The sequence below is a fragment of the Excalfactoria chinensis genome, chromosome 2 (assembly GCF_039878825.1).
Source record: "Excalfactoria chinensis isolate bCotChi1 chromosome 2, bCotChi1.hap2, whole genome shotgun sequence".
In the NCBI taxonomy this organism is placed as follows: domain Eukaryota; kingdom Metazoa; phylum Chordata; class Aves; order Galliformes; family Phasianidae; genus Excalfactoria; species Excalfactoria chinensis.
Window position 1 is genome coordinate 33,339,611 of NC_092826.1, and position 24,467 is coordinate 33,364,077.

A 24,467-nucleotide genomic window follows, 5' to 3' on the forward strand; every position below is an offset into this window, starting at 1 on the left:
TTTCACCTTGCATTTGCATTTTTCTCACAGATACAGGACTGTTGCTTTCATTGTAGAACACGTTAGCACACAGCATTTAATTCAACACTGTCGTGGAGCATCTTTCTTGGAATTTAGGAAATAATCACCTCTCCCTTCCCTCCCCCCCACCCCCCATCAAACTAAAGCAGTTTCCTATCAGGAGGAATGTGGGACCTTGGATGTTCTTAGGGTATTATCCAGAATCAGAATAGAGATACATACTCCCAGTATAAAGATAACTACCCAAATACAGCTCCTAGTCCCTTCCTTTTGCCAAACCCCTGTGCAGTAGAAATCCTACCTGCTATTAAATACTCTGCACCCTTACATCATTCATTTTAGAAGGAGAAATGATGGAAAATTGTTCCAGTGTGCTGCACTGCACCAGCAAAGCACAACTTGGCTTTTCTAAGCAGCACCGTCGCTATGAATTCTGCCAGTAGCTCTTTTGTACACAGCCTGCAGAAATGTGTGTGAGGTGTATCTGTGAGGACTGCTGAAAATATGCTGCACAGAAGAGGGACCCGCAGCATTTTTTCTGCATTTCCTACCTGTGTTTGTAACTTTTTGATTAACATTCAGAAATAAAAAGCAACGTTATTTGAGGTATCCTGAAGGCCACGTTTCTGCGTGAGCTTTTATTTGTGGTATGAAAAGCAGTTTGGGGAGGGAGGGGATTATAGTAGTTCCTGATACCGTATTATGTCTAATATTTGTCTGGACACCAAGTGCTTTTTTTATGTCATTTATATTGCATTTTATTTTAAAATCGAGACATTGATTTGTTCATGACATACACTTAATTCATATGAATTGAGCTATTTCAACTGTCTGACCATAGCAAGTGAAGTCTTTTCCTGCCCATTACCTGAGCATGTGCGTGTACCACAGCCAGTCATGTCTTAATACCCGCAGCACACCAGGAAGCTGGTCTAATTACAAAAGCACCACTTACAACTACACCTGTACGATGATGCTTAATGACTATATTCATAAATGCTAGTAAGTATGAGTGAGAGGTTACTACATATGAAGAAGCAAATCTACAGATATTTTAAATACGATTTTTTTTCACATGAAAGCAAAGAACTAAAATGTAGTGAGATCTCGATCCACGTACAACTCAGCCCTGTGTCTGTGATGTGCAGCAGGTTTCCCCGGGACCTCAGGTACTGATGTTGTGGTCGCACACCTTCTGTAATAGCATCAGTGTGCTTGTCTTCCCAACTATTTGCACCAAAATAGAGTCAAAAGAAGTCTGTCCCTGCTATAAGCATTGCAGGGTTCTCTCTTGCCATATTTTGTTACACTGCTTGGATGTATATATATATCTATTTTCCTTTAAACAACACTTGTTATCACAAGAAAGTTGATCACAAGTCTGGGCTCTGGCTACTAAGGAGACAGTAAGGAAATGCCCCGTGGTGACTTTTGCCGATTAACTTCTGTATCAGCTCCTCTTTCCCGCTACCCCCGTCTTCCCAAGAGTTCAGCCTCCAGCCTCCCGCAGGCACATTCCCACGCTGCCAGCCAGTGAACCGCCCGGCTGCGGAGCGCGTCTTCCATCTCCTCCCAAGGAGGAATTCTTCCCGGCAGAGACTTCCGAAGCCTCCGTGGACTTCTGAAGCCGCTTCGAACTCGCAGCGGAGGGCCCCTTCCCGCAGACCCCGCTCGTCGCCCCGGGGCTGAGCCCGTCCGACCGCAAACGTGCGTGCCGCGCTGCCTGCTCTCCTACTCCCTGTTCTCGGCTCTCCTTGCTCCCCTGAGCCCCTGAGAATAAGCGGGGAGCGCCGGCCGCCCTTCCTAAAGCAGCCCGGACGGGGACGGGAGCCCGAGGAGGTTCCCGAGTGAGCTCGCTCGGAGTGCTGGGTGAGTTCGGAGCCGGCGGAGAGGAGGTTTACTCCGGAAAGGCGATTGTTGGTCCCTAATCCTCAATTACAGGGGTTTAAAAATAGTATTAGAGGGGCAATCTGTTCGGCAACTTCTTGGAAGAAATAATTGTTGATTTAGATAAGCGCTGATCCCCTCAGTGTTTGATGAAGACGTTAATTTATGGCTGTCTGGCAGTTTATGGCTGTCTTTAGACGTTCAGCTTTGTCTCTGTTCTAAGTGCGTCTTTCTCTTTATTTTCAAGCGGTAAGAAAACGGTTGTGTTGGAAGTAAACCTCATCATTTTCCTACAGCATCTCGAATTATCCACAGATCATAGTTCTTACGTGTATGAATTTAAAAACACAGCAGTAAAGTGCTCGAAACAGACCATCAATTCACTTCATCTTTTATGACACGTCTCGGAGTCGGGTTGCGAGGACAAGGGCAGCGGGGGAAGGAATTAACTCCTCCGAGGCTGCGGGACGGCCGCATCGAGGCAGAGTCCGAACGGACCCGTCGGGGCGGCGGCGCGGGGCTGGAGGGAGGGATGAGAGGACACGGGGCTGATGGGCGGGTGAAGGGACACGGAGCTGATGGGACGACGTGCGGCTGCTCGCAACTCTGGGTTCGGCCCTTTAGTTGTACTGCCCCAAGTTTTGTCCAGCCCCGGCCGGGAGCTGCTCTGCTGGGAACCTTCGTCCCCTTCTGGCCTATGGGAATGCAAGCGACGCTGGGGAAAGAGCTGCAGGGTTCCGAGCCATTGATTTTGCACCCCCCACATCCCCTCTCCAGAACCCGAGTGTTAATTGCTGCAAAGTTTCCGAGCACGTGGATAATTTACTTTGACTGCCGCGTTTTAATTAAAAGCAAACTTATTTATGTTTCCGATGTTTATATTACGCGATTTAATTACATTTAGAGTCAGCGTCGCATCTCCCCCCTTCCCCCCCCCAGCCCCCCCCCCCCCCTTTCCACTCTAAATCACATTTTCATTAAAGGTTTTAATAAGAAAACTCACTTGACCACTATCCGTTATGCGGTCCCTCCATGCACACAAGTTCACTTACCCATTCATTTAGTCACTTACTCATTCCAGCGGATCCGCCGCCACTGCTGCTAGCAGGGATGTGAACACTCATAATTATTTGTCAAAGTCTGGAAAGTGTATTATCCCTTCTTCTAGTGGTAATTAGTTACCATAGCATCTAATACGTAAATGTGCCCAGAGCACACCATTAACAGTTAAGCGGAGGATTCAATTTAACACATGATTATATCTTTCATAAGTCATTACATTAGGAAAGCCAATGTCACTCATGCTGGGACCATTTCGGGCTCAGAGCCGGGGTAAGGGCCGGGGAAGGGTCCCGAGGGGGAAGATGCAGCGCGGTGAGGCTGCCGACATTGGGGGCTCTCTGGAAGTGGCCACGCTGCTTTCTATCAGTCAGGAGTTAGACGGGGAGGGCGAAGCTCTTCCAGCGCTGCCCGGGGAGGCTGCAAGGGGACACGGGGGGTGGCAACACCCCTCACCTCCCTGCCCCTTCGGAAAAAGCCTGGAGGCGACAAGCGTACACCCAGGGCCGGCCTGGACGGCAAAGCATGGCGTTCTTCTTCCTCCCTCCTCTGCCCTGCCGGCGGAGCCAGGATTGGGGAGCGGGAGGGAGAAACCATAGGCTACGTCCATCTGCAGGAGAGGAAGAAGAGAGGTTAAAGGAGCGGAGGTGGGAGCCTCTCACCCCTCCGGCCCCGATAGAGAGTGGCAGCCCCCGCAGCCCCCGCAGCCTCCGGCCCAGCTCGGGAGTTCCTCCGGCATCCACCGCCCCGACGTGACCCCGTCGAAGGGACGGCCGCAAGCAGCCCTCTCGGAAACCAGAGGTACCGAGCGCTAAGTCTTGAGGCGAATGCCTCCCCGATGCTGTGAGCACACACGCACACACACACACACGGGTACACACCACGCCAAGCTGGTGGCGGTGGTTAATTCCTAATCAGAATGATGGACAGCAGAGACGGAACAATACAAACTAATGGCTGTGTTGCTGATCACTTTACCCCTTGATTAAAGACACCCAATTATGGCGCAGAACAGTGTCGTAATTATGTTCCTTAATCACATCCAGGAGGTTTAATTGCCTTAACGATGTGTTTCATTAAATGAATTTAGGTATTATAGTCGACAGTTTTCATACACAGTTGTTTTCAAATTAACATAATATTAGACATCGTCATGGAAATTGTTTTAATAATCATAATTAGACGCACCCAGCCTTTGTCTCGCAAATGCTGAGAGACGCTGCTCCCGGCGCCCGGGGGCTGAGCTGCCCACCCTCTCCGGGCCGCCTTCCCACCGCTCCGTGGCACTTTACAGTTATGTTTCCTGAAAAGTTACAGGTTCTGATTAATCTTTTCTGATGGGAAGTGGAGCGGAAAAGATTGATCCCCTTCCCCCCCTTCCCCCGTGCGGAGCTGCCGATGGAAGCGGCGGTACGGAGGGCACCGGCCGGAGGGTCAGGGGAGGGGAGACCCCAAAACTCGGTGGGGAAGGGAAGAAGGGGGTCCGGAGTGGCAGTCGGGGCACGACGGAAGGGGAAAGCGCTCCGAGCAAGAGTCCCTCGTCCGGAGGCACCCCAGGGCTGCCGGGGGTTGGGGGGGAGGAGGGGGGCACTGGGGAGCAAAGGAAAGGAGCCATCCCTCCACATACCCCCTCCCCCTAATCTCGTACACCTCCTTAAATCTGGAAGTAAATGTTTAACACAAAGCACAGCACGATTACAAACGTTTGTTCAAAATATTTTAATAAAGATTCTTTCCGACATAGATACACATACAAACGATCGTACATTGCTGTCATCATCTGATTGACCTATTTAATATATATCACTCTTTACACATCCGTGACCTGCCAACAGATCCATCACGGCTCCCATTGCGCGATCCAACCTGACAGTCCGAATTTGTATTATCTGCGAGGAGTGGAAAATAGCAGGACTCGGGGTTGGAAAGAAAAGAAGAATTACAAAATCCGGATTTACAACTGGCAGAGAGGCAGCACCCAGCCATGCAAACTCAAGCGGAAGGCTCACTTTGGGGAAACAGCTCCTTCTTGCTCTTCATCTTTCTTTCCCCCCCATCCCCCCCGTCCCCCCCCCCCCATAAAAAAACAATCCCACCCCGTCCTCCCTCCCCACCCCCCGAAAAACAAAAGAACTCCACACGCTTCGGAAATCAGCCCAAAGTATTTTCAAGTGTTTTCAACTTCAAGAATATCATCCACGGTCGGAAGGAATCATTTACGTACGCGTTATAAGCGGTTCAAACGACACCTCTGCAAACACAGCGCCCTGGGAAACATTGGCGATATTCGCGTAGCAGCTTTTGCTCTGCTCACGGGAAAAGGGAACGACCATCACCTGCCCTAACGCAAAGCCCTTTCCCAAATCAGTGGCCGAGCCACGAAGAATACACCTTTCCTGTCATTGCTTTTTTTTTTTGGACTGAAGCGATTTATTAAAGCTCAATTGAAATACAGGGATGATGCAACTCAGAAAGAAAATCCAAGATGACCTTTCAGAAACCTCAGCAGCTCGGGTACAGCAACAGTTCCGGTTATACGGTGTTGGCAAAATAAACGCTTTCAACACTTGGCACACAGTTTTCAAGTTCATCCATAAACAGAATTTTAGAAGCATTATAAAGTAACCGCACAGAAGACCCCTGACCTTAACACATGAGAACTACCGGCAGGGCGGGAGGGTCACCCAAAGAAGAACAAATAAATACGTCCCGTCTGTACAGCGCTGCGGGTGGGGAGGACGAGGTGCACACAGATCCCTCGTTCAGAAACGCGGTGCTTTCAGCCACACACGGAGGACGGGCTCGGATCAAGGATTGTTTCTTTGATTTCCCATTGTTTCTTTATATCTTTCTCGGTATATATATATATTTTTTTCAATCACTCTCACCAAAACTTTGCTCATTTGAACAGCATCAAAGTTTCGAGACGCTCAGAAATACCAAGTCTTCCAAGAAGCAACGCTCCAGTCTCTTTGTTTCTGCGAGTCGCTTAAATAAGAAGTTTACATTTCAAGTTTGTTTGTTTCCTGGCTCAGAATAATTATAATAATGCTAATAAAATAAAAGGGAAAAAAAAAAAAAAAAAAAAAAAAAAGAAAAGAAAAAGAAAGAAAAAGAAAAACCTACGTTCGCGTGCCCTTCTCTGATTTGTCCCATTCACCTCCGCTCCCCATCACCGGGACCGCTCGATGCTGGGCGGGCCGGGACGCGGCTCCTCTCTCCCGTCCCCGCGTTCTGTCTCCCTCCCGGCCGCTGTTTCTCAGCCGCCCCATTGTCCGGACGCGCAGAGGCCCCGCCGGGGTTCAGCCCGCGACTCCCCTCTGCAGGGCTCGCCCCCCGCCGCCCCTTCTCCCGCCCCGGCCCCCTCCCGCGGCCGTCCCGTCCCGGCGGAGCCCGCGGAGCGCTCGGAGCGGAGGGCGGCGAGGACCCGGGCGGCTCTCAGTCCCTCCGCCGCCCCCGCGTCCCCCGGCCCGGCCCGGCCGCGGCCCCCCGGCGCCCTTCCCTTCCCTCTCATCTCCCCGGGGTCGCGGCGGAGGCGGCGGCGGCGGCGGCGGCGGGGCTCGGCGCGGCTTAAGGCTTCTCCGTGCACTGTTTGCAGAGACTGGAGGAGACGCTGTTGAAGATGGCACATTTCTCCGGGCAGGAGGTGGCTGGAGGCAGCCCGGCGCTGAACGGGTACCCCGCCGCCTGCTCGTAGGCGCCGAGGGCGGGGTGCAGCGCGGCCGCCGCCGCCGCCGCCGCCGCGGCGGAGCTGGGCAGGGAGGCGGCCGAGATGGCCTGGCCCTGGTTGAGATAAGCCACGAGGCGCCGCATCTCCTCCAGGGCCTGCGCCTGCATGAGGATGTAGTTCTTGGCCAGCAGCAGCGTGGCGATCTTGGAGAGCTTCCGCACTGAGGGGCTGTGCGCGTAGGGGATGACGGCCCGCAGCTCGTCCAGCGCGTCGTTCAGGTCGTGCATCCGCCGCCGCTCCCGCGCGTTGATGTTGAGGCGCAGCGCCTTCTGCTCCTTGGACTTCTTGCTGCCGCCGTGCCCGTGCCCGTTGGAGCAGCCGCCCTCGGCAGCCTTCAGCCCCCCGCCCCCCCCCTCCTCCCGGGCCGCCGCCGCCGCCGCCGCCCGCCGCCGGCGAAGCGTCGCGCGGGTCCCCCCCGGCGCCACGCAGCAGCAGCTCGCAGCGGCCGTCGCTGTCGTCGTCGGGGCTCTGCTCGCCGCCGCTGCTCTCGGCCACCGAGCTGCGGCTGGCGCTCTCGCCGTACTTGACGCAGACGGAGCCCGGCGGCAGCGCCAGCGGGTCCCCGCCGACGCCGGGCTGCAGCAGCGCCTCGGGCTCCGGCGCTTCGTAGCAGGCGAGCGGCGAGGGCTGGCGGTCGCGCGGGTGGGAGAGGTCGAGCCCCGGGGGCGAGCGGAAGGCGGACTCCATGCGCTTGGCCGAGGCGGCGAGGCTCTTGTGGAAGAGGTCCTCTTCCGCGGGCAGCCCCAGCGCCCGCTCCATCGGCGCCTCCGCCTCCTCCGCCCCCCTCAGCTCCCGGCCCGCTCCTCCAAGGCTCCTCCGCGCCGCGGCGGGCGGCTCCCCGGCGTCCCGCAGGCGGAAGGCGCCTCCCGGCTCCCGGCGGGGCTGCGCCGCTCTCGGTGGCCCCGCTCCGCTCCGGGATCCGGCGGTGGCTGGCGGTGATCCGGCGGCGGCGGCTCCCGCTGCAGCTCCGGCTCCGGCTCGCCCTCAGCAGGCGCCGCGCTGGGGCATTGTGCGCTGCCAGCCGCGCCGCTTCCACCGTTTATCTTGCTTGGATTCACCTTCAAGAGATTTCCGGACCCATCAACCAGCAGCCGCCGCAGACGGGGGAGTCTTTTACATCATTATCTCGGAGAGTAGGTTATTATGGAGAAGAGTCGCCTGTTGGGACAGAGCTTTCTACCCAATCAGGTTAACGTTTTAATTAATAGGATTAAAACGGTAACAAACAATCCCAGGCGCTATCTGGCCCCGAGTCTGAATAGTTTCATTTCCCAGGTCTGCAGGCAGGCAGCAGCCCGAGCTTTATAAGCGGCGCCCGCTCCATTATTCTCGCTGCCATCTGTATACACAGCTTAACGCATATGTTTGCAAGACGTTGTGTCCTGTTAGTAACCCAACAACTGCCTTTAGCTTGACATGTGTGGCGACTTTCACTCATCAATGAGCACACTAAAAGCCCTACTTAGATCGAAGGATGTTCTTTGCCTCCTTCAGCAAATTGCAGCCCCGCGCCTCGCCGGAGCCGCCCGACTCCCGCTGCTTCGGCCGTGCGGGCGGAGGGACACCCTCTCCCCCCCCCCCCCACGCCCCCCCCGCAGCCCACCCGCCCCCCGCGTTTACATCCACTCAGAGCCCCCTCCTCCCCCCCCCCCCCCCCCCCCCCCCTTCGGAAGGGAAAAGAGAAAATAAATAAATAATTCGGAAACCCCGGCCCAGCCCGAGCCGAGGTGCTTCTGGGGGCGGGGGGGTCCCAGCCTTCTCCACCCCCACTCACAGAGAGAGACCGAACCGCGAGGAGGTTCCCCTCCTCTCTAAGCACCAGTTTGCCGCTTCCTAATGCTTCTCTCCCGTGTCCCTATGGAAAGATAAATCCCCGGCATTTACCTCTGTCCGGGGAGGAGAGAGGGCAGAGAAAGCCCCAAACCCACCAAGTAAGACCCGAATCTACCAAGACGGCCCCGAACCCACTAAACTTTTTAAGACGATCGCCCTACTCTTCACAGCGCCTTTCCTCTCTCCGTCCCTCTCTTGGGGCTTCGCTCCGTTGGCAGCCCGGGACCCCGCACCCCCCACCCCCCCCTCCCGCTGGGCTCCGTCCGCCTCTCCCCTTTCAGAGCCGCTCTCCTTCTCCACTGCGGAGCGCTCTGGGAGCACCCACTATTTAGCGTCGGGTTTTCGTTCCGGCGACATCAGTAAAAACAATATTTCCCAACGCTTCCACTAAATCATCCTTATGGGGCAGAATTACCGAGGGCTATGAAATTTTTTGGTTTCCCCGCTTTCATTAAAAACCTTTTAATTGTGTCTTTCGGAGTTGGCCCCAGGTGTTGGGCTCTTTTCATTACATTTTGCTCTAATGTGATGAAATTCTAATTCTCTCCTTACCATATGGTTAAATTTCCCCACTGAGAATTAGTTGAAAAAGGAGAAATAATCTATTAATCTCTGTAATAGATTCACAAATGAGCTTCGCCACAGAACCTGTTTTTGAATGGTAATATGGGAACAGTTGGGTGCCTTGTTTCAGGGAAGAAAGGAGCAGGCGACAACAGCAAACGTTTGAATTTTCACCTGGAAAGAATGAAAAGGAGCCAAGCTGCGGATCTTCGAGTAATTGACTGAGATTTCAGAGAGCGAGGACAGGACTACAATGCGGACCGTACAATGCACACCCCGGCACCGCGCGTCCCCAGGCCAGGCACGGCCATGCGAGACGGGCCCTGAAGGAGGGGCTGCCCCAGCCCGGCCCCTGTCCCCGGTCCCCAGCCAAGCGAGCGGCCACCGAGCTGCCCACCCCTTGCCACACTTTAATCCCCATCATTAGTGATCCAAAGGTATTTTGCCTTGATAATTTTTTCCCCTTTGGCAACTTCATTTTCCTTGGGACAGTCAACAAAGGCGTTTATAACCGCAGAGTGTTTTATTTATTATTATTATTTAAAATATATATTTTTAATCAGCTCCAACTTATGAAAATCAGGCGGTCACTTGAGGATGACGGACGCTGTTACTCCGATATGACGGCTAAGGGGAACGTTCCACTGCCGGCAGCTTTGAAGACAGAGCTCTCCGGCTCCATCCCTCCTCACTCATAGCTTTCACTGCCCCTCCCTCCCTTCTGCCTGACCCTTCGGGGCCCGCGCCGTCGGGCCGGTATTACTCCCGGCCTCCTCCTCTCCGCTCTCCCCCAGGTGCGCTCTCCCCGTCTGCGGTTTCTCTCCGTCCGTCCGAGCTTTCTGTCCGCCCCGTCGCCCGTCGCTCTGCCCGAGCTGTTCGGTAGTCTCAGGAACTTGAGTTTGGGAGGGGACAGAAGAATTTATAGGAACTCTAAATGCGGGGCTTATAAAAATACCGAGGAATGGTCTTTGAGGTTTATGCACTCGTAAACTTTTGCTGATTGCTTCTGGGAAGTTGTCAGGCATTTAACATCGCGTTTATCTTACAGCGCAATGAAAACACATCTGTCCAGCTCCTCGTTACCTGCTTTAATTGCACCGTGGCCCGCTGCCATTGGTTGCGCGTTATTTCGGGGCAGGAGAGGCCCGTAGTCGCAGGAGGGAGCGGGGCCCGGCCGGCAGAGAGCAGTCCGACCGCTTTCCCTCTCCGCCCGCTGCCTGACGGCTCTGCCTGCGGGTGGAGGGGAGAGGAGCGCTGCCGAGGTGGGATTCAGACCGAGAGTGTCACGCAGCTCCCGGTCTGCCCCTCCCCGACTCCAACTCCGCACTCCGGGGCCGGGCTGCCCGGACAGCCGCGGGGCTCGGGGGGTGCTCTGCCCTCTCAGCAGATCCCTGAGCGTGAACACACTCGTTGGCAAACTTTATGTAAGTTCGGGGTGAAGAAAAAGAAAGGGTTAAAAATAAAGCAAACGACGGCCCCGCTGCATCCTCTCTTAGTGAGCAGCCCTCACAAGCGTCTCCGCAGAAGTCCGTGAATTCTCAGCTTGGCAAGGTGGTTGTTTTTTTTTCTTTTTTCTTTTCTCTCTCTCTCTCTCTCTTATTTTTATTTATTTATTTATTTATTTACCCATGGGCAGCGCAATCCCACCAGGAGCTCCGTGTAGGGGAGAAGAAAAGCGCTCCCCCCTCCCCCCCCCCCCCCGGCCGGGCGGGACATGCTGGTGCAGGGACTGAGCGGGGAGCATCTCCCCATCCCGGCGCCGTGAAGCGAAGGGAGAGCTGCACAGGGAGACGAATCTTTAGCGGGGCACAGACGAAGCGTACTGGGGAGGGAGTGCGGCCCCGCTCCTCCAGAGATGGGCAGCCCTTGGAGTAAGGAATGAAAAGTCAGCGGGATCGGTATCACCTGAGGGTCCCTGGGGAGACCCCCGCTTCTAACCGACCCCTTTCCCGCAGACATCTAGCAGAGCCCCGGTCCCGACGAGGCGCTCTCGATCCAAAATCCACAGCACCATCTCCTGGGCAGCGGGCGCAGTGCAGGGTCCCTGCGAAGTGCCGGGCTCGTTTCGGGCTGCAAGGAAAGGTCGGCGTGGGGTTGGGGGCACCGGGAGGAATTGCCATCTGGCTGCGCTGTTTTGGAAGCTGAACCCTGGGGAGTAAGAGACGGGCTTGGGCAAGAGTCAAAAGACTCTCTGTAAGTTTTATCTAAACATTTACATGGTCTCACATCAGGAAATGTATGTACTTGAAATAGGCTAGAAGAGCCTGTTGGTATTCCAATTTCAGAGGAAGCACTGGCCGCACACACACTGAGGCATTATCCTAAGGTTTATGAGGAAACACCAAAAGATCTTAACTAAATGCTATGTCCTTCCTTCTTTCTTTCCTCCCTTCCTCCCTTCCCTCCTTCCTCCCTTCTCACTTTCCCTTCTCCCCACCTTCCCACCTTCCTATCCTCCTTCCAGCCCTCCAAACCACACTTGCCACTGCATTTTTCCTTAGCAAATATGCCCTGGATTTGACAGAGCAATCTGCAGTGCTTATGAATCTATTTCAGCCTGAATTCTGCCCTATCAGATCCATCTAATCACTAGGTCTTTATTCTCTGTCCCTTTTAAACACTCGCAAGAAATGTCAGGATGGGTTTCAGCGAGGGTGAAGGCTGAAGCGCTGGCCATGAACAGTTGATATTTACTCCTTGTCCATCTTCTATGCTCATGCTCAGTCCTATTTTCTTTATATTGGAATCTTTCCACTCTAACAAGTGTGGCACTGAGCTTACCTTCCTCACTCCCATTTGACCAAGCCAGAGACATTTATTTTCAGTTAATATTTCATTGCCAATAGACCCTTCCTTTCCTTTCCCTTCCCTTCCATGCTTCTTGAACTCCTTCCAGTTCACCTTTATTGGTACTGAAAGTACTTAAATTTGAAAGCAGCAGTCGAGGTGCTATCTCATCAGTATTGTGTACTGAGAGAGACATCTATCACTTCCTGGCTATATGACACGATGCCTCTGTGTTACAGGTCCAAAAATTACATTGGATTTTTTTTTTCTTGGTCTCACTACTGGATCTTATTTAATTTACTGAAGCCCATACATCCAAATCTATATGCTGGTAGGCACGTATATTACACCTACTGTGTTCCCTTCAGTCACCACTTTGCAATTATAGGAAGAAAAAAAATGCCTGTGTGTGCCTTTCTTCCCTTCTTTATAAATCCATGCTGTTTATTGGCTGCGGATCCATTTTCCCCTAAGTGCTCAGGACTTTTACCTTTTAATATTTTCCCCACTATATTACTGCAGTCTGAAGTTAGGCTTACCAGATGGTAGGTGACAGGATTGCTCTTTCTCTTCCTCTTCCCCTGCCATTTTTAAAGACCAGTAACAAGTTCCTCTTTCTTTTCAGACCTCGTAGAGCTCACTAATTCTCCAGAAATGCTTTAAAATAATTGCCAGTAGTTTGGATAAGTTCATTAGTGAATTCCCTTTTCTCCTTATGAGGCACATCCTAAGGATATGCTCAGTTTCACATACTCAGTTTCTTCCCCCTTCAATCTTCCTTATGACCTTCTCTCAACAATTCTTACTACATGGCTTTCTTCTCTGGCTGTGCTTTATTTTGCTTAAAAAAGCAGTTCAGTGTATTTGCTAACTTAGCATCATCACCCCTTTTGTTCCCTTCTGCATAGAACAACAAACATCTTTTATTCCTAGCAGTTCCCTTCCCCTTGTAATTAAAAGCTCATCTACAATCTATACACATCTACATAGCTGTGCCGAAAAATACAGGCACTATTGCTAGCAACTCTGTTTTACTCTATAAATAAGGTAATTTTATATGTTTAATAAGTTATCATGGACATAAAATATAAAGAAGTGCTGAAATACAGCTCAGTAAGAGTAAAAATCCATATATTTAAGAGAGAAAAATAATTTAGTTTTCAGATTCTTGCTGTATTTCAACTACTTTTGAATGAAGGAGTAGGCTCTTTTCCCATTAAGCGCTTCTGTTGCCGTGCGAAGTAATAAGGAAGAACAAAAGATATCCTTTCTAGATTACTTTGCTGAATTCACACTTTAATCTCCAGGTAGATGATGTTTTTCAAACACACTCAGATGTCTGATTGTCAGCTTTATGTCTCGGGAAGTATTCCCAGCAATTCGGGTACAGTAAAGTATCTACCTCAAGCAAGCCTCTGTGTGCTATATAACTTTTATAGTCATTATAAAAAGTAATTTATTGAAAAAACTTAAACCTTTTCCAACTCAACTGACTTTTGATTTAAAGGTGTGAGCTCCTGGTTATGGTAATCAGGTGTGGTAGGTGCTTTTTTCAGAATTAGGTTTGCTGTTTATATCATGAAGTTTAGAAGCTACAGGAGTAACATCCTTTAAAACATAGCACGTTCACAGAAACTGTGATGCCTCAGCCCATGTTTCATGGTTGCACTGCCTAGAATTGCACATAATCTGAGGTAGGGGAACTTTTCCCTTTTTCATATCACATTTTTTTTCTCCTGGGTACTCTTTTTATTTTCCTTTACTGTAGTACAAAGCAGCAATTCTGGATGCAGGCTGGTTTGGGGAAATGGCATGTAACAGAAGAGAGGAACTAATATCTCACTGCTATCTGACTGTCTGTCTCTGTCCTTCTGTCTCTCATTTTCTTTCTGTATTTTTTTCCCTCTTTCTCTTCCTTGCTTGCTTTTGCTCTCTTGATTCCTTGTGTTCATTCTTCATATACCATATGGCCACGCTTCACTACAAGATGGAACAACCCTGTTTTCAAAGTGACAACATCCTTTAATAACAGCAGAGATCACGACCGGGAGGAGAGCTCCTTGTAACAGTGCCTAGCTCTGATTAGCGCTGTGACACAAGCTCATGGTGCTTTTGAGCCAAACCATCACAATGGGATTTGAGCTTGCAATTTGATCCGGGGATGAGATCAACCATCTTCAGCCCCTCTTCTGCTATGTGTGTAGGCAGAAAGCTGCTGCTGCAGACTGGAGGATCCCACCTCACTGCATACACACCAAGGGAAGGATCAACGACATCGTGTGCACCCTCAGCAAGTTTGCAGATGACACCAAGCTGAGCTATGCAGTCAATACATTGGAGGGAAAGAAAGTCATCCAGATGGACCTGGACAGTCTGGGAAAGTGGAGCTGTGTGTACCTAATGAGGTTGAAGAAGGCCAAGTGCAAGAAACCCTTGAAAGCAGCCCTGCAGAGAAGGACTTGGGAGTCCTGGTGGATGAGAAGCTGGACATGAGCCAGCAGTGTGTGCTTGCAGGCCAACTGTGTTCTGGGCTGCATTAAAAAGGGGTGACTAGCAGAGAGAGGGAGGTGATTATCTCCCTCTACTCAGCTCTTGTGAGTCCCCATCTGGAATACTGCATCCAGGCCTGGGGCCCCAGACAGATGCAGAGCTCTTGGAACAGGTCCAGAGGAGGGCCACTGAGATGATCAGAGGGCTGGAGCACCTCTCCAGTGAGGAAAGGTGGAGGGAACTGGGCTTGTTTAGCTTAGAGAAGAGGAAGTTCTGGGGAGACCTCAATTGCAGTCTTCCAGTACTTGAAGGAAGTGTATAAACAGGAGGGGGAATGACAAGGGGGAATGGTTTCAAACTAAGACAGGGGAGGTGTAGGCTAGATACTGGAAGCTTTTCACACAGAAGGTGGTGACACACTGGAACAGGTTGCCCAAGGAGGTTGTGGATGCCCCATCCCTGGAGGCATTCAAGGCCAGGATGGATGTGGCTCTGGGCAGTCTGGACTAGTGGTTGGTGACCCTGCTCACGGCTGAAACCAGATGATCCTTGAGGTCCTTTTCAACCCAGACCATTCTATGATTCTGATTCTATGAAGAAAGAACAGTGAGGCATGGGCAGGTGAGGTGGCAGCCTTAGTGTTGCTCTTCACCATGCTGCTGGCTTCTGCCTTTGGGATAAGGACAGAGACCAAGTGCTATCCATAGAAAAAAAATCCCAGAGCACTACAGCTCAGCTTCTAGAGAAACTTCGGCTTATTCAGGGCATTTTGTAGCACAGCTTCAAATAACCAGAAAAGCCCAGGTACCACGGAGCTGACACTCCACTTCCTTTCTGAGAGTAAGGACGAGTGACCAGCCAACGCTTGAGGGCTGACAGAAGCATTTAGCATCCTTAGCCCCTCCTTGGGCTGTCACAGAGACTTACTGTTGTTTCCTCTGCAGAGTTATTGGATTATTCCAGGAGAGGGCTGCTGGAGGCAAGGGGCTCCACAGACCTGCAGGCTGAATCCACCAAGGTGACAGTCATCTCTCAAGAGGCAAGTCTGCAGTGAGATCTGAACATATTTCAGACTGATTCACTCCGTGATGGTCTGGCTTCTCTTGCTGACCATCCATTTGGACAACAGTTTGATTTATTTGAGTTCAAATGGGCATGAAAACAAATGACGTGGCCTAAGGAAAGTCTAGGTGCACCTAATTTACAGAACATATAAGATCATAGCTGAGGACTTGTGAGCTACTAAGGCACTCAGGGAAAGGGCATAGGCAGCTGCTTCATATCTCAGCCCTGTGCTTGCCTCTACATACAGCATCACACTGGGTTAATGCTGGAAATCAATGCAGGCAAATAAAGCAGGAAAATCCAAATGCAAGAATTGGGATTACAGGCTGGATTGGTGGGCTGAGGCCAATGGGATGAAGTTCAACAAGACCAAGTGCTGTACTTTGGTCACAACAACCGCAGGCAATGCCACAGCCTTGGGGCAGAATGACTGGAAAACTGTATAGAGGAAATGGACCTGGGGGTTGATTCTCATCAGATCATGAGTGAGCCCAGTGTGCCAAGAAGGCCTATGGCATCCTGGTCTGTATTAGAGGTAATGGTGCCAGCAGGAGCAGGGAAGAGATCATCCCTCTGTATCCAGCACTGGTGAGGCCACACCTGGAGTACTGTGTTCAGTTTTTGGCCTCTCCCTACAAGAAAGACATTGAGATCCAGGAGTGTATTCAACTCGTATGGGGAGGGGCTGAAGGAGCTGAGATTGTGTAGTCTGGAGAAGAGGAGGTTCTGGAGAGACATTATTGCTCTCTATAGCTACCTGAAAGGAGATGGTGGCGAGGTGGGGCTTAGCCTCTTCTTCTGCTAACTAGTGACAGCACTAGAAGAAATGGCTTCAAATTGCAGCAGGGCTGATTCAGGTTGGATGCTAGGAAAAATCTCTTCTCTGAAAGAGTGGTCAGATGCTGGAATGGGCTGCCCAGGGTGATGTTGCAGTCACCATCCCTGGAGGTCCTCAAGAAATGTTTAAATGTTGTACTCAGGGGCATAGTTTAGTGGGTAAATATTGGTGGTAGGTAGATGATTGGACTGGATTAACTTGGAGGTCTTTTCCAACCTTGTTAATTCTATGATTCTATGAAGAAAGTCCAGTTTAATGTATTGATTGGAACAAGAACAAAACAAGCAGCCTACAAGAAGACTTAGTTGAGGTCAGCTTCATGACAGACTGAGCGGCCATCGAGCTTGGAGGATGCTTTCTTGAAAGTCCCTGTGCCACAAATTTTAGGCATGAGATTTTCCCGGTCTCCTTCTACTAATTCTGGCCATGGGAAGCTGTAGGAATTTCCTGGCATAATGGCAGAAGTATGGAAGATGGATGCTGCATCACTGCCTTCAGCTCAGGTAAACTTGTCACCCAGAGGACACAGGTTCTGTGTCACATGGCACATACCAGGTTTGCCTTTTGGGCATTTGGACATCTGGTCTCTTGGTCCAATTTTTGCTTTTCTATTTTGATCTCCCTTCTTTTCTCTATACTGAATGAAACCCGTGTGCAGGGGAGCATAGCTCCAGTGAGCTCGCAAATCTTCTGCTCACACATGGGATGAACCTGAGCTGAAGTGTCCGTACATTACAAGATTTGGGCACCATTTTTAGTGATGACTTCAGGACTATGCTAGTAGCATGAGAGCAGGCATAGCGAGAGGCACAGAGCTTGTAGCACACAGTTATTATATTCATGCTATTGATTCTGATTCTCTGATGAAGTTAATTGACTGAGTCAGGGCAAATTTGCTCTGCACCTGCTCTGGACAGAGCAAGCTCAACTAGCTCTAATCAATCACACCCACCGGTAAACTGGCACAAATAGTGCTGGCTTTGCTAAGTGCCAGTGGCTGATCTCAGTGGCACTGGTGATCAGGGAGTCGTCCCTGAAGCCACCTTTCCTTTAACAATTAAAATAACACTTTCCCTCAACCTTCCTAATACGCTTTTCTGGTGTCTGTATCACTCATATGGTGCTCTGACGTTTTGGAAAAAATTGTACATTATTTCTTTTGCAGTGCCCATTTAGATTGATTCTGTGATGGACCAAGGAATTGTAGAATCATAGAGTCATTACTGTTGGATAAGACCTCTAAGATCATCTAGCCCAACCATCAACCCACCACCACCATGCCCACTAGCCCACGTCCCTCAGTGCCACATCTACACATTTCTTGAACGCCTCCAGGGATGATGACTCTATCACCTTCCTGGGCAGCCTGAAGGATCTTTTCTACTGATATCTACTCTAAGCTTCTCCTCCTCAAAAGGCTTTCATAAAGGAGAAAAGTCTATAGTTTGCTGTACCCATAGGGCCTGTGGGTCAGGAGTCATATACAGCTCACCATGCCCTGCATTTCCTGGAATTACTCATCAAGGTATCAACAAAAGAATAAATTGTAGGGGAAGACCACATTTGGATTTGGGTCCTGTAAGCTTCCTACTTACATGCGGTGGCTACTTACACTCATCCTGTGCTAAATGTGGGTTTGTATACATTGCTTCTGATGTACTGTGCGATGAAGAGCTATAGCCTTAGGCAAGAGGGCACTCAAGGAGTTATTGTGTTTTATTCCCTGTCCCAGATTATCTTGCTTATGTGTCTAGGTGCTCAATAAGAAAGCAAGGAGACACTTAGGATTTTAATTTGGATTTTAATGAACAGACCAGGGCAGGGGCAGAAGCAGTTCTATTAACCCTCCTGTTCTCACCCCATCTGTGATGGGCACAGTAGTGATGTGATTCTCTCCATACCAGGAAGGGAAGGCATGGGAAGGAGTTCATCTGTCCCCAGGAATTTAATTCCTTGAACATCTGGTCTCTGTCTGCCACAGACAAGATGGCAGGCCAGATGGGAAAGTCCTAGTGGCTGCAGTCAGTCATAGGGTACCTACTGCATTAGGCTCAAAGATATTTTGAAAATAATAGATCGTGGGACCTGAAGAGCTTTTGCATAAAAGACCTAATGTTACTGTTAGATAATAAGGTTCTTGCTCTTCCTTCCTTCCTTCCTTCCTTCCTTCCTTCCTTCCTTCCTTCCTTCCTTCCTTCCTTCCTTCCTTCCTTCCTTCCTTCCTTCCTTCCTTCCTTCCTTCCTTCCTTCCTTCCTTCCTTCCTTCCTTCCTTCCTTCCTTCCTTCCTTCCTTCCTTCCTTCCTTCCTTCCTTCCTTCCTTCCTTCCTTCCTTCCTTCCTTCCTTCCTTCCTTCCTTCCTTCCTTGAAGTTGTTAATACAGTAAGAGGTAAAAGATACACTATAGATCCAGTCTGAAAGCTGGAACCTCCATCTCCAAGTCTATTTCAGCTGATAAGTGATGTTTTCCCAGGATGTCAAATGATGGGTGGAAATTTGTCCTACTCAACTGGTCAAACTAAGGGGTAAGGAGAACCAGTGGATTTTAGGAACCAATAGAAACTCAAAGCTGATCAGTTTCAGTCCTTGGATTTAAATATTTTTGCCTTAATAATGAAGAGGAAAGACATTTATGCACAGAGACAGACCATACATCACTTATTTACGTCACTAAGCAGGGTGGACAGCTTTTACATTGGGCTTATAGAATTTTTTCTTTCAGCTCCAAATCAGTGATTCCACACTGAACACAAACCTGACTGAGGTTCTGTACTTGAAAGAAATGCCGTGGAACAAAGTCTAGTGTTATTTCATGTTTATGCTATGTTAGGAGGAAAATAAAAACCCATCCAATTCCAGCTAATAGCTGGAATGAAACCTTGGATGGAAAAAATAAAGATACTAACATAAAGCAGGCAGAACAACTCATTTCAAAGAAAAAAAGTATTGTCCATTCCAGGAAAGGATAGGGACTAAGTGGGATTTTATTTCACAGTACTTTATTTCAAATTATTTGATATCAGCCTGCACTGTGATTCTTAAACAGGTACAGGAAAAAGCTTACTCTTGTTCTTCCCCCAAAAAATCCAGCTGGCAACTAGAAAATTTAAGAGGAACACTAGAGGAAAAGTGTAATGTCTGCAAAGAAATGGAGTGTTCAAACACTCTTAAGGATTATCATTTATGCAAAACATACAGAGAAATTAAAGCAAAAGGACACGAAGACTAGCTATCCCTGTACACATGGCCCATAGAGCTGATGCAGGGAAGATTTGTCGCTTTAGGTCAGATCTGACATAGATTATTCGCTGAGGTGTTTGAGTAACCTCTCTGTCCTCTCTTTTCTCACTTCCCTGAGACAGTCTTGCTGTGACTAAATGGGACATTTTTGTATTTCAGATCATTTTCACTGATCAGTCTGGAACAGCAGGCACCATTTAGAGTCACACAGTCTTAGCTAAGTGGACATCAGTTTAGCAGTTCACAGTAAAGTAGGCTTAGGTAAGAGCCCTTTAGTTCTCATTTTCTTCAGTCTGTTTCTTTTTCCTTTTTTTTAAACTGTCACAGTTTAAAAAAGCACCTATTGAAAAAGAAAAGGTCTACAGAGTTGACTTCTGACTATGCTTAGTACTGCTATTAGCGGATGGGGCCAAAGAAACAGGGTTAACACAACCTTGGATTTCTAATGAGAGATCAACACAAATAATGTGTCATAAATCAAGAGAGATTAAAAGAGGCAGATGAGGCAAGACCAGTGTAACTAGAAACTGCCACCACGTGGAAAAAGCAGAATAGTTATATGTGAGGATATCAATTGTTGTCATGAGAGGTAGTCTAGTTGTTGGAGGAGGCTGTAACTCCAGATGGACACATGCTCTGCCAGAAGGAGAGCAGGCTAGAGGTATTAAGTGGATTGCTTTGTGCAAGACATTTTCAGGCAGCAACCAGCAGGTAGAGTTGACTGAGTCCCAAAATATGACACAGTCAGGAAAAGGCCGCATCAGGGTAGACCTAGAGGTCCAAATGATGAATGTCTAACTCAGCATCAGTTCAGATAATTAATAGTTTGTTTATAAGAACTTGGAGGACTTTATTGTGTTTGCTCTAGGAAGGTGACAAAGACGATGGTGTGTGCCTGCAAAGGGAAGGTGCAGGGAAGTGTGTTTTGGGGTGGTGCTGGCACTTGCTCTGTGGAAACTACTGTTGTGTTGTGCTGATCTATTTGCACAAAGGCAGCACGTGGAGCAGATCTCTGTCAGGCTCCTTGGCTCTTAAGGATTCTAAACAACAGCTGTTCTTTTTTTTTTTTTTTTTTTTTTTTTTTTTTTAATTGGGCCAAAGTCAAAAGCAGCAGCATAAAACATGTGGGCTTCAGTGCTGCAGAGCAAGGGTGCAATTCATCCTCCTGTAACAGTTGCAGGCTTGTGTACTTGTATAAGTAGCATTTAGATGCATGTGACACTCCAGAGGAGAGAAAGAGAGTAATGAAGTAAAGATTATGGTTGAAATGCCCAAAAGAACCGCTGTGAACATCTGATCTGGCCTCCTGTGTCAGTGCAGAAGACTGTCATGAATTCATTAAAACTAGATCATGTCTTTAGGAAAGAAAACTGTAATGTTTCGGTTTCCCGTGTTAATGTACCATGACCTCAGAGAAATTGTACCAATGGCAGCCGTTCCTATAGTTTTATAGCATGCGGCTTTGTTCTGGTTTGAATCTGGCTTCTTGGCATTGCATTTTTATACCTTCTATGTCCAGGCTAATGATCACTTTTAACCGAAGTAATGAAGCCTTTAACTTCACACTTGTTAAAGTCAGCATTTTAGGTTCCGTGAGTTTATCATTCTAAAACACCCTTCAGTCACTCTGGTTTATTTCTATTTATTTTCAGTGTTGTGAGCTGCCTTCCTGAGAGGTGGGCAGCAGGACTGGAAACTACTCCATCTGCACTGGTTCAAGAGCTCACTGTCTCTTGAAGTGGCTCTTGAAAACGAAGCCTGAATATGAAGCTGTCTGCTACTTGATATTCCCCACTTATATATAACTTCACTATCCCCTGAGTTGCACTTGGAACTGGTGTTCCACTTTTTTTTCTCCCCTTAACAAAACCATCCTCCATTCTTTGTCAAGATGTCATTCACAACTAAGTCATTTTTGTTTTTAAGATGTGGGCATGATATTACCTTACTTTTAGTCCTCTTGAACTTTTCTAGCACTTCAGAGACTACAGAAAATGTTAAGTTTCTTTGCCAACTCTTCTGAAGTTCTTGTCTACAAATTTTTCCTACATTGTAACCCTCATCTACATTTTGAAAGGGAATTCATATTCATTTAAATGCACCTGCTATAACCACTGGGATTTGCATATTCCGTTCAAATATGCTAAAACTTATGTTTAAATATGCACTGAAGACCAGGGAACTGTTTTCAACTACTGACTTATTATAAAATCAGAAACCACCCTTGTAACAGTCTAGGTCTGCCTATAAGGAAAAGTTTCAGCACAAGCAGCAAAGATAAAAAAGTCTGATGCTGATAACTAAGTTGTACATTTTGATCTAACTGATGTCTGATTTAGACTGCGGATATTTTTCTTGACTTGTCAGAAATAGATTTTAATTTCTGAATAAGCTGGAGCAACCCTTTAGAGCAGACATTTTGTCTTGATTCAGCAATTCATTCTTGATTCTGTGTTCAGTTTTGTACCCCTCACTACAATAAAGACACTGAGGCCCTGGAAGAGATCCAGAGAAGAGCAATGATGTTGGGGTCTGCAGCACAAGTCTTATGAGGAGTGGCTGAAGGAACTGGGATTGCTTAGTCTGGAGAAGAGGAGGCTCAGGGGAGACGTTATTGCTCTCTGTAACTTCCTGTAGGGAGGTTGTTGTAAGCTGGGGTTCAGCCTCTTCTGTCATGTAATTCGTGATAGGACCAGAGGGAGTGGACCCAAATTGCACCAGGGGAGATTCAGGTTTGATGTTAGGAAATACTACTTCACTGTAAGAGTGGAATGGGCTGCCCAGGGAGGTGGTGAAGTCACTGTCCACGCAGGTGTTTGAGGAACATTTAGATGTTGTGTTGAGGGACATGGTTTAGTGAGAACTATTGGTAATTGGTGGATGGTTGGTCTGGATGATCTAGGTCTTTTCCAGCTTTGGTGATTCTATGATTCAGAGACTTCAGCTGATGAGAAACTATCACAGGGACAGAAAAAAAAAAATCATCACAGTCCAATTAACTGTTTTTTGAGTTCCAAATCTTAAAATACCATCAGTCACAGAATCACAGAATGGTTGAGGTTGGAAGGGATGTCTGAAGGTCATCCGGTTCAAGCCCACACTCATATAGGGCCATCTAGAACAGGTTCCCCATAACCATGTCCATTTGTATTGAAATCTTCTACAGATGGAGACTTCAAAACCTCTTTGAGCAACCTGTCTGTGCTTTATCAGCCTCACAGTAAAAAAGCACTTTCAGGTGGATTTTCCTGTTTTTAAGTTATGCCTATTGCCTCTTGTTCTGTCTAAAAGAACTATGGAGATTTTGACTCACTGTTTTCCATTTATTTATATCAAGTTTTTATATATGTTGATAGGAAAAAATTCTTTACTGTGAGGATGGCCAAGCACTGGAAGAGGCTTTATAGAGAAGTTGCTAATACTTCATGCCCGTCAGTGTTTAAAAGCCATGGCCTCAGCGGCTCCTGAGGCTCCTGAGAGCTCATGTGCTAGGCAGTGCTGTGCCCATCTGCAGAGAAGGGCAGCTGGGAGAGCCCACACCATGGTTTCCTGGATGCCCAGGGTCCCAGCAGTGCAGGCTTCCAGCCTCTGCTGGCAGTCGCCAGACTCAGCCCTGCCCTGAGGCATGCACTGATTGCTGCCACTCCACTGCTTCCCTTCAGCACCAATACCCCGGGCTCAGATTACCCTCTGTCTGTTCCTGCCCCAGTGCCATAGCTTGAGCAGAAAGGAATCAGTGCCCTTAGGCCTTACTCACACTTGGCAATGTGCAGCCCCCTGGGTCATACTGTCCCATAAGTTTTAAATGCACTTCTCTCATCAGGCCCATCCATCAATGGGATGTGTCAAAAGCCCTAATGAAGTGCAAGCAGACAATACCCACTGCTCTCATATTGTCTACCAGGCAGTCATTTCATTGTAGAATCATAGAATCACAGAATGGCTTGTGTTGGAAAAGACCTTTAAGCCCATCTAGTCTCAGCGCCCTGATGTGAGCATGGCTATCACCAGATCAGTTACTCAGGGCCCATCCAACCTGGACTTGAATGCCTCCAGGGATGAGGCACCCACAGTTTCTCTGGGCAGCTTGTGCCAGTGCCTCACCACCCTCTAAATAAAGAATTTCTGCCTAATAGATAACCTAAATCTCCCCTCTTTTAGTTTAAAAACAACCTTCCTTGTCCTATAACTATCAGATTATATAAAAAGTAATTCTCCATCTTGTTTATAAGCTCCCTTCATGCACTGGAAGGCTGCAATGAGGTCTTCCTGGACCCTTCTCCAGTCCTCACAAACCCAGTTCCTCTAGCCTTTCTTCATAATAAAGGTTCCAGCCACTGAACAAATGGAAAGGTGATCTCTTGTTGCAGGACAAGGGATGAATCTTGGTGATAAAGTCTGGAGGAAGAGCTTCTGCAAAACTCCATCTATTTATCTTAAATCTAGCCTTTTAATACCATCGTTGTACTTCTCTATACAATACACAGATAGAATATAACGATAGAGACTATCATGAAAAACTAGACAGTAGTTTCCCTTTGCTGGCTGCAATAGAAACATCAGTTTTTCAGTTGCCTTACACTGTGTGCAGCTGTCTGCAGAGCTTTATCATCTAAAGTACGGAGAAAGGAACTCTAGGAAGCAGAGTAGATGCAAATAGTGCAGTGCAGAAGACTGCAGGCTTACTTCATCGACTTTCCACTCTTTCTGACGTGTTTTACATCATCTGTAAAAAGAACAAAGCAGTCCTTCTTCCTGTTCAAACCAACCATTTTCTTTCTTTAGTGTAGAATTTACATCAGTCCATATCGTTGTTGATAAATGTAAAATACTGTAGGCTTATGCAAACTGCACAGCCAATTTACAAAATAGCAATTTTTTTCTTTGTATTTTTCTACAAAAGCAAGAAGACACCCCAAACTACACCACAGGAACAGAGCAAGTTTTAACTGGTT

At 48.5% G+C, this 24,467-nt stretch overlaps 1 protein-coding gene across 1 annotated transcript; it reads right to left on the reverse strand.

Annotated features, from left to right (window-relative positions):
• Positions 1 to 6,404: 6,404 nt before the first annotated feature.
• BHLHE22 (basic helix-loop-helix family member e22) lies at positions 6,405 to 8,261 on the reverse strand. Its single transcript, XM_072330387.1, is given in 2 exon segments — positions 6,405 to 7,030; positions 7,032 to 8,261. Coding segments are annotated over 2 exon segments (918 nt in total). The 5' UTR covers positions 7,457 to 8,261; the 3' UTR covers positions 6,405 to 6,537.
• Positions 8,262 to 24,467: the final 16,206 nt, after the last annotated feature.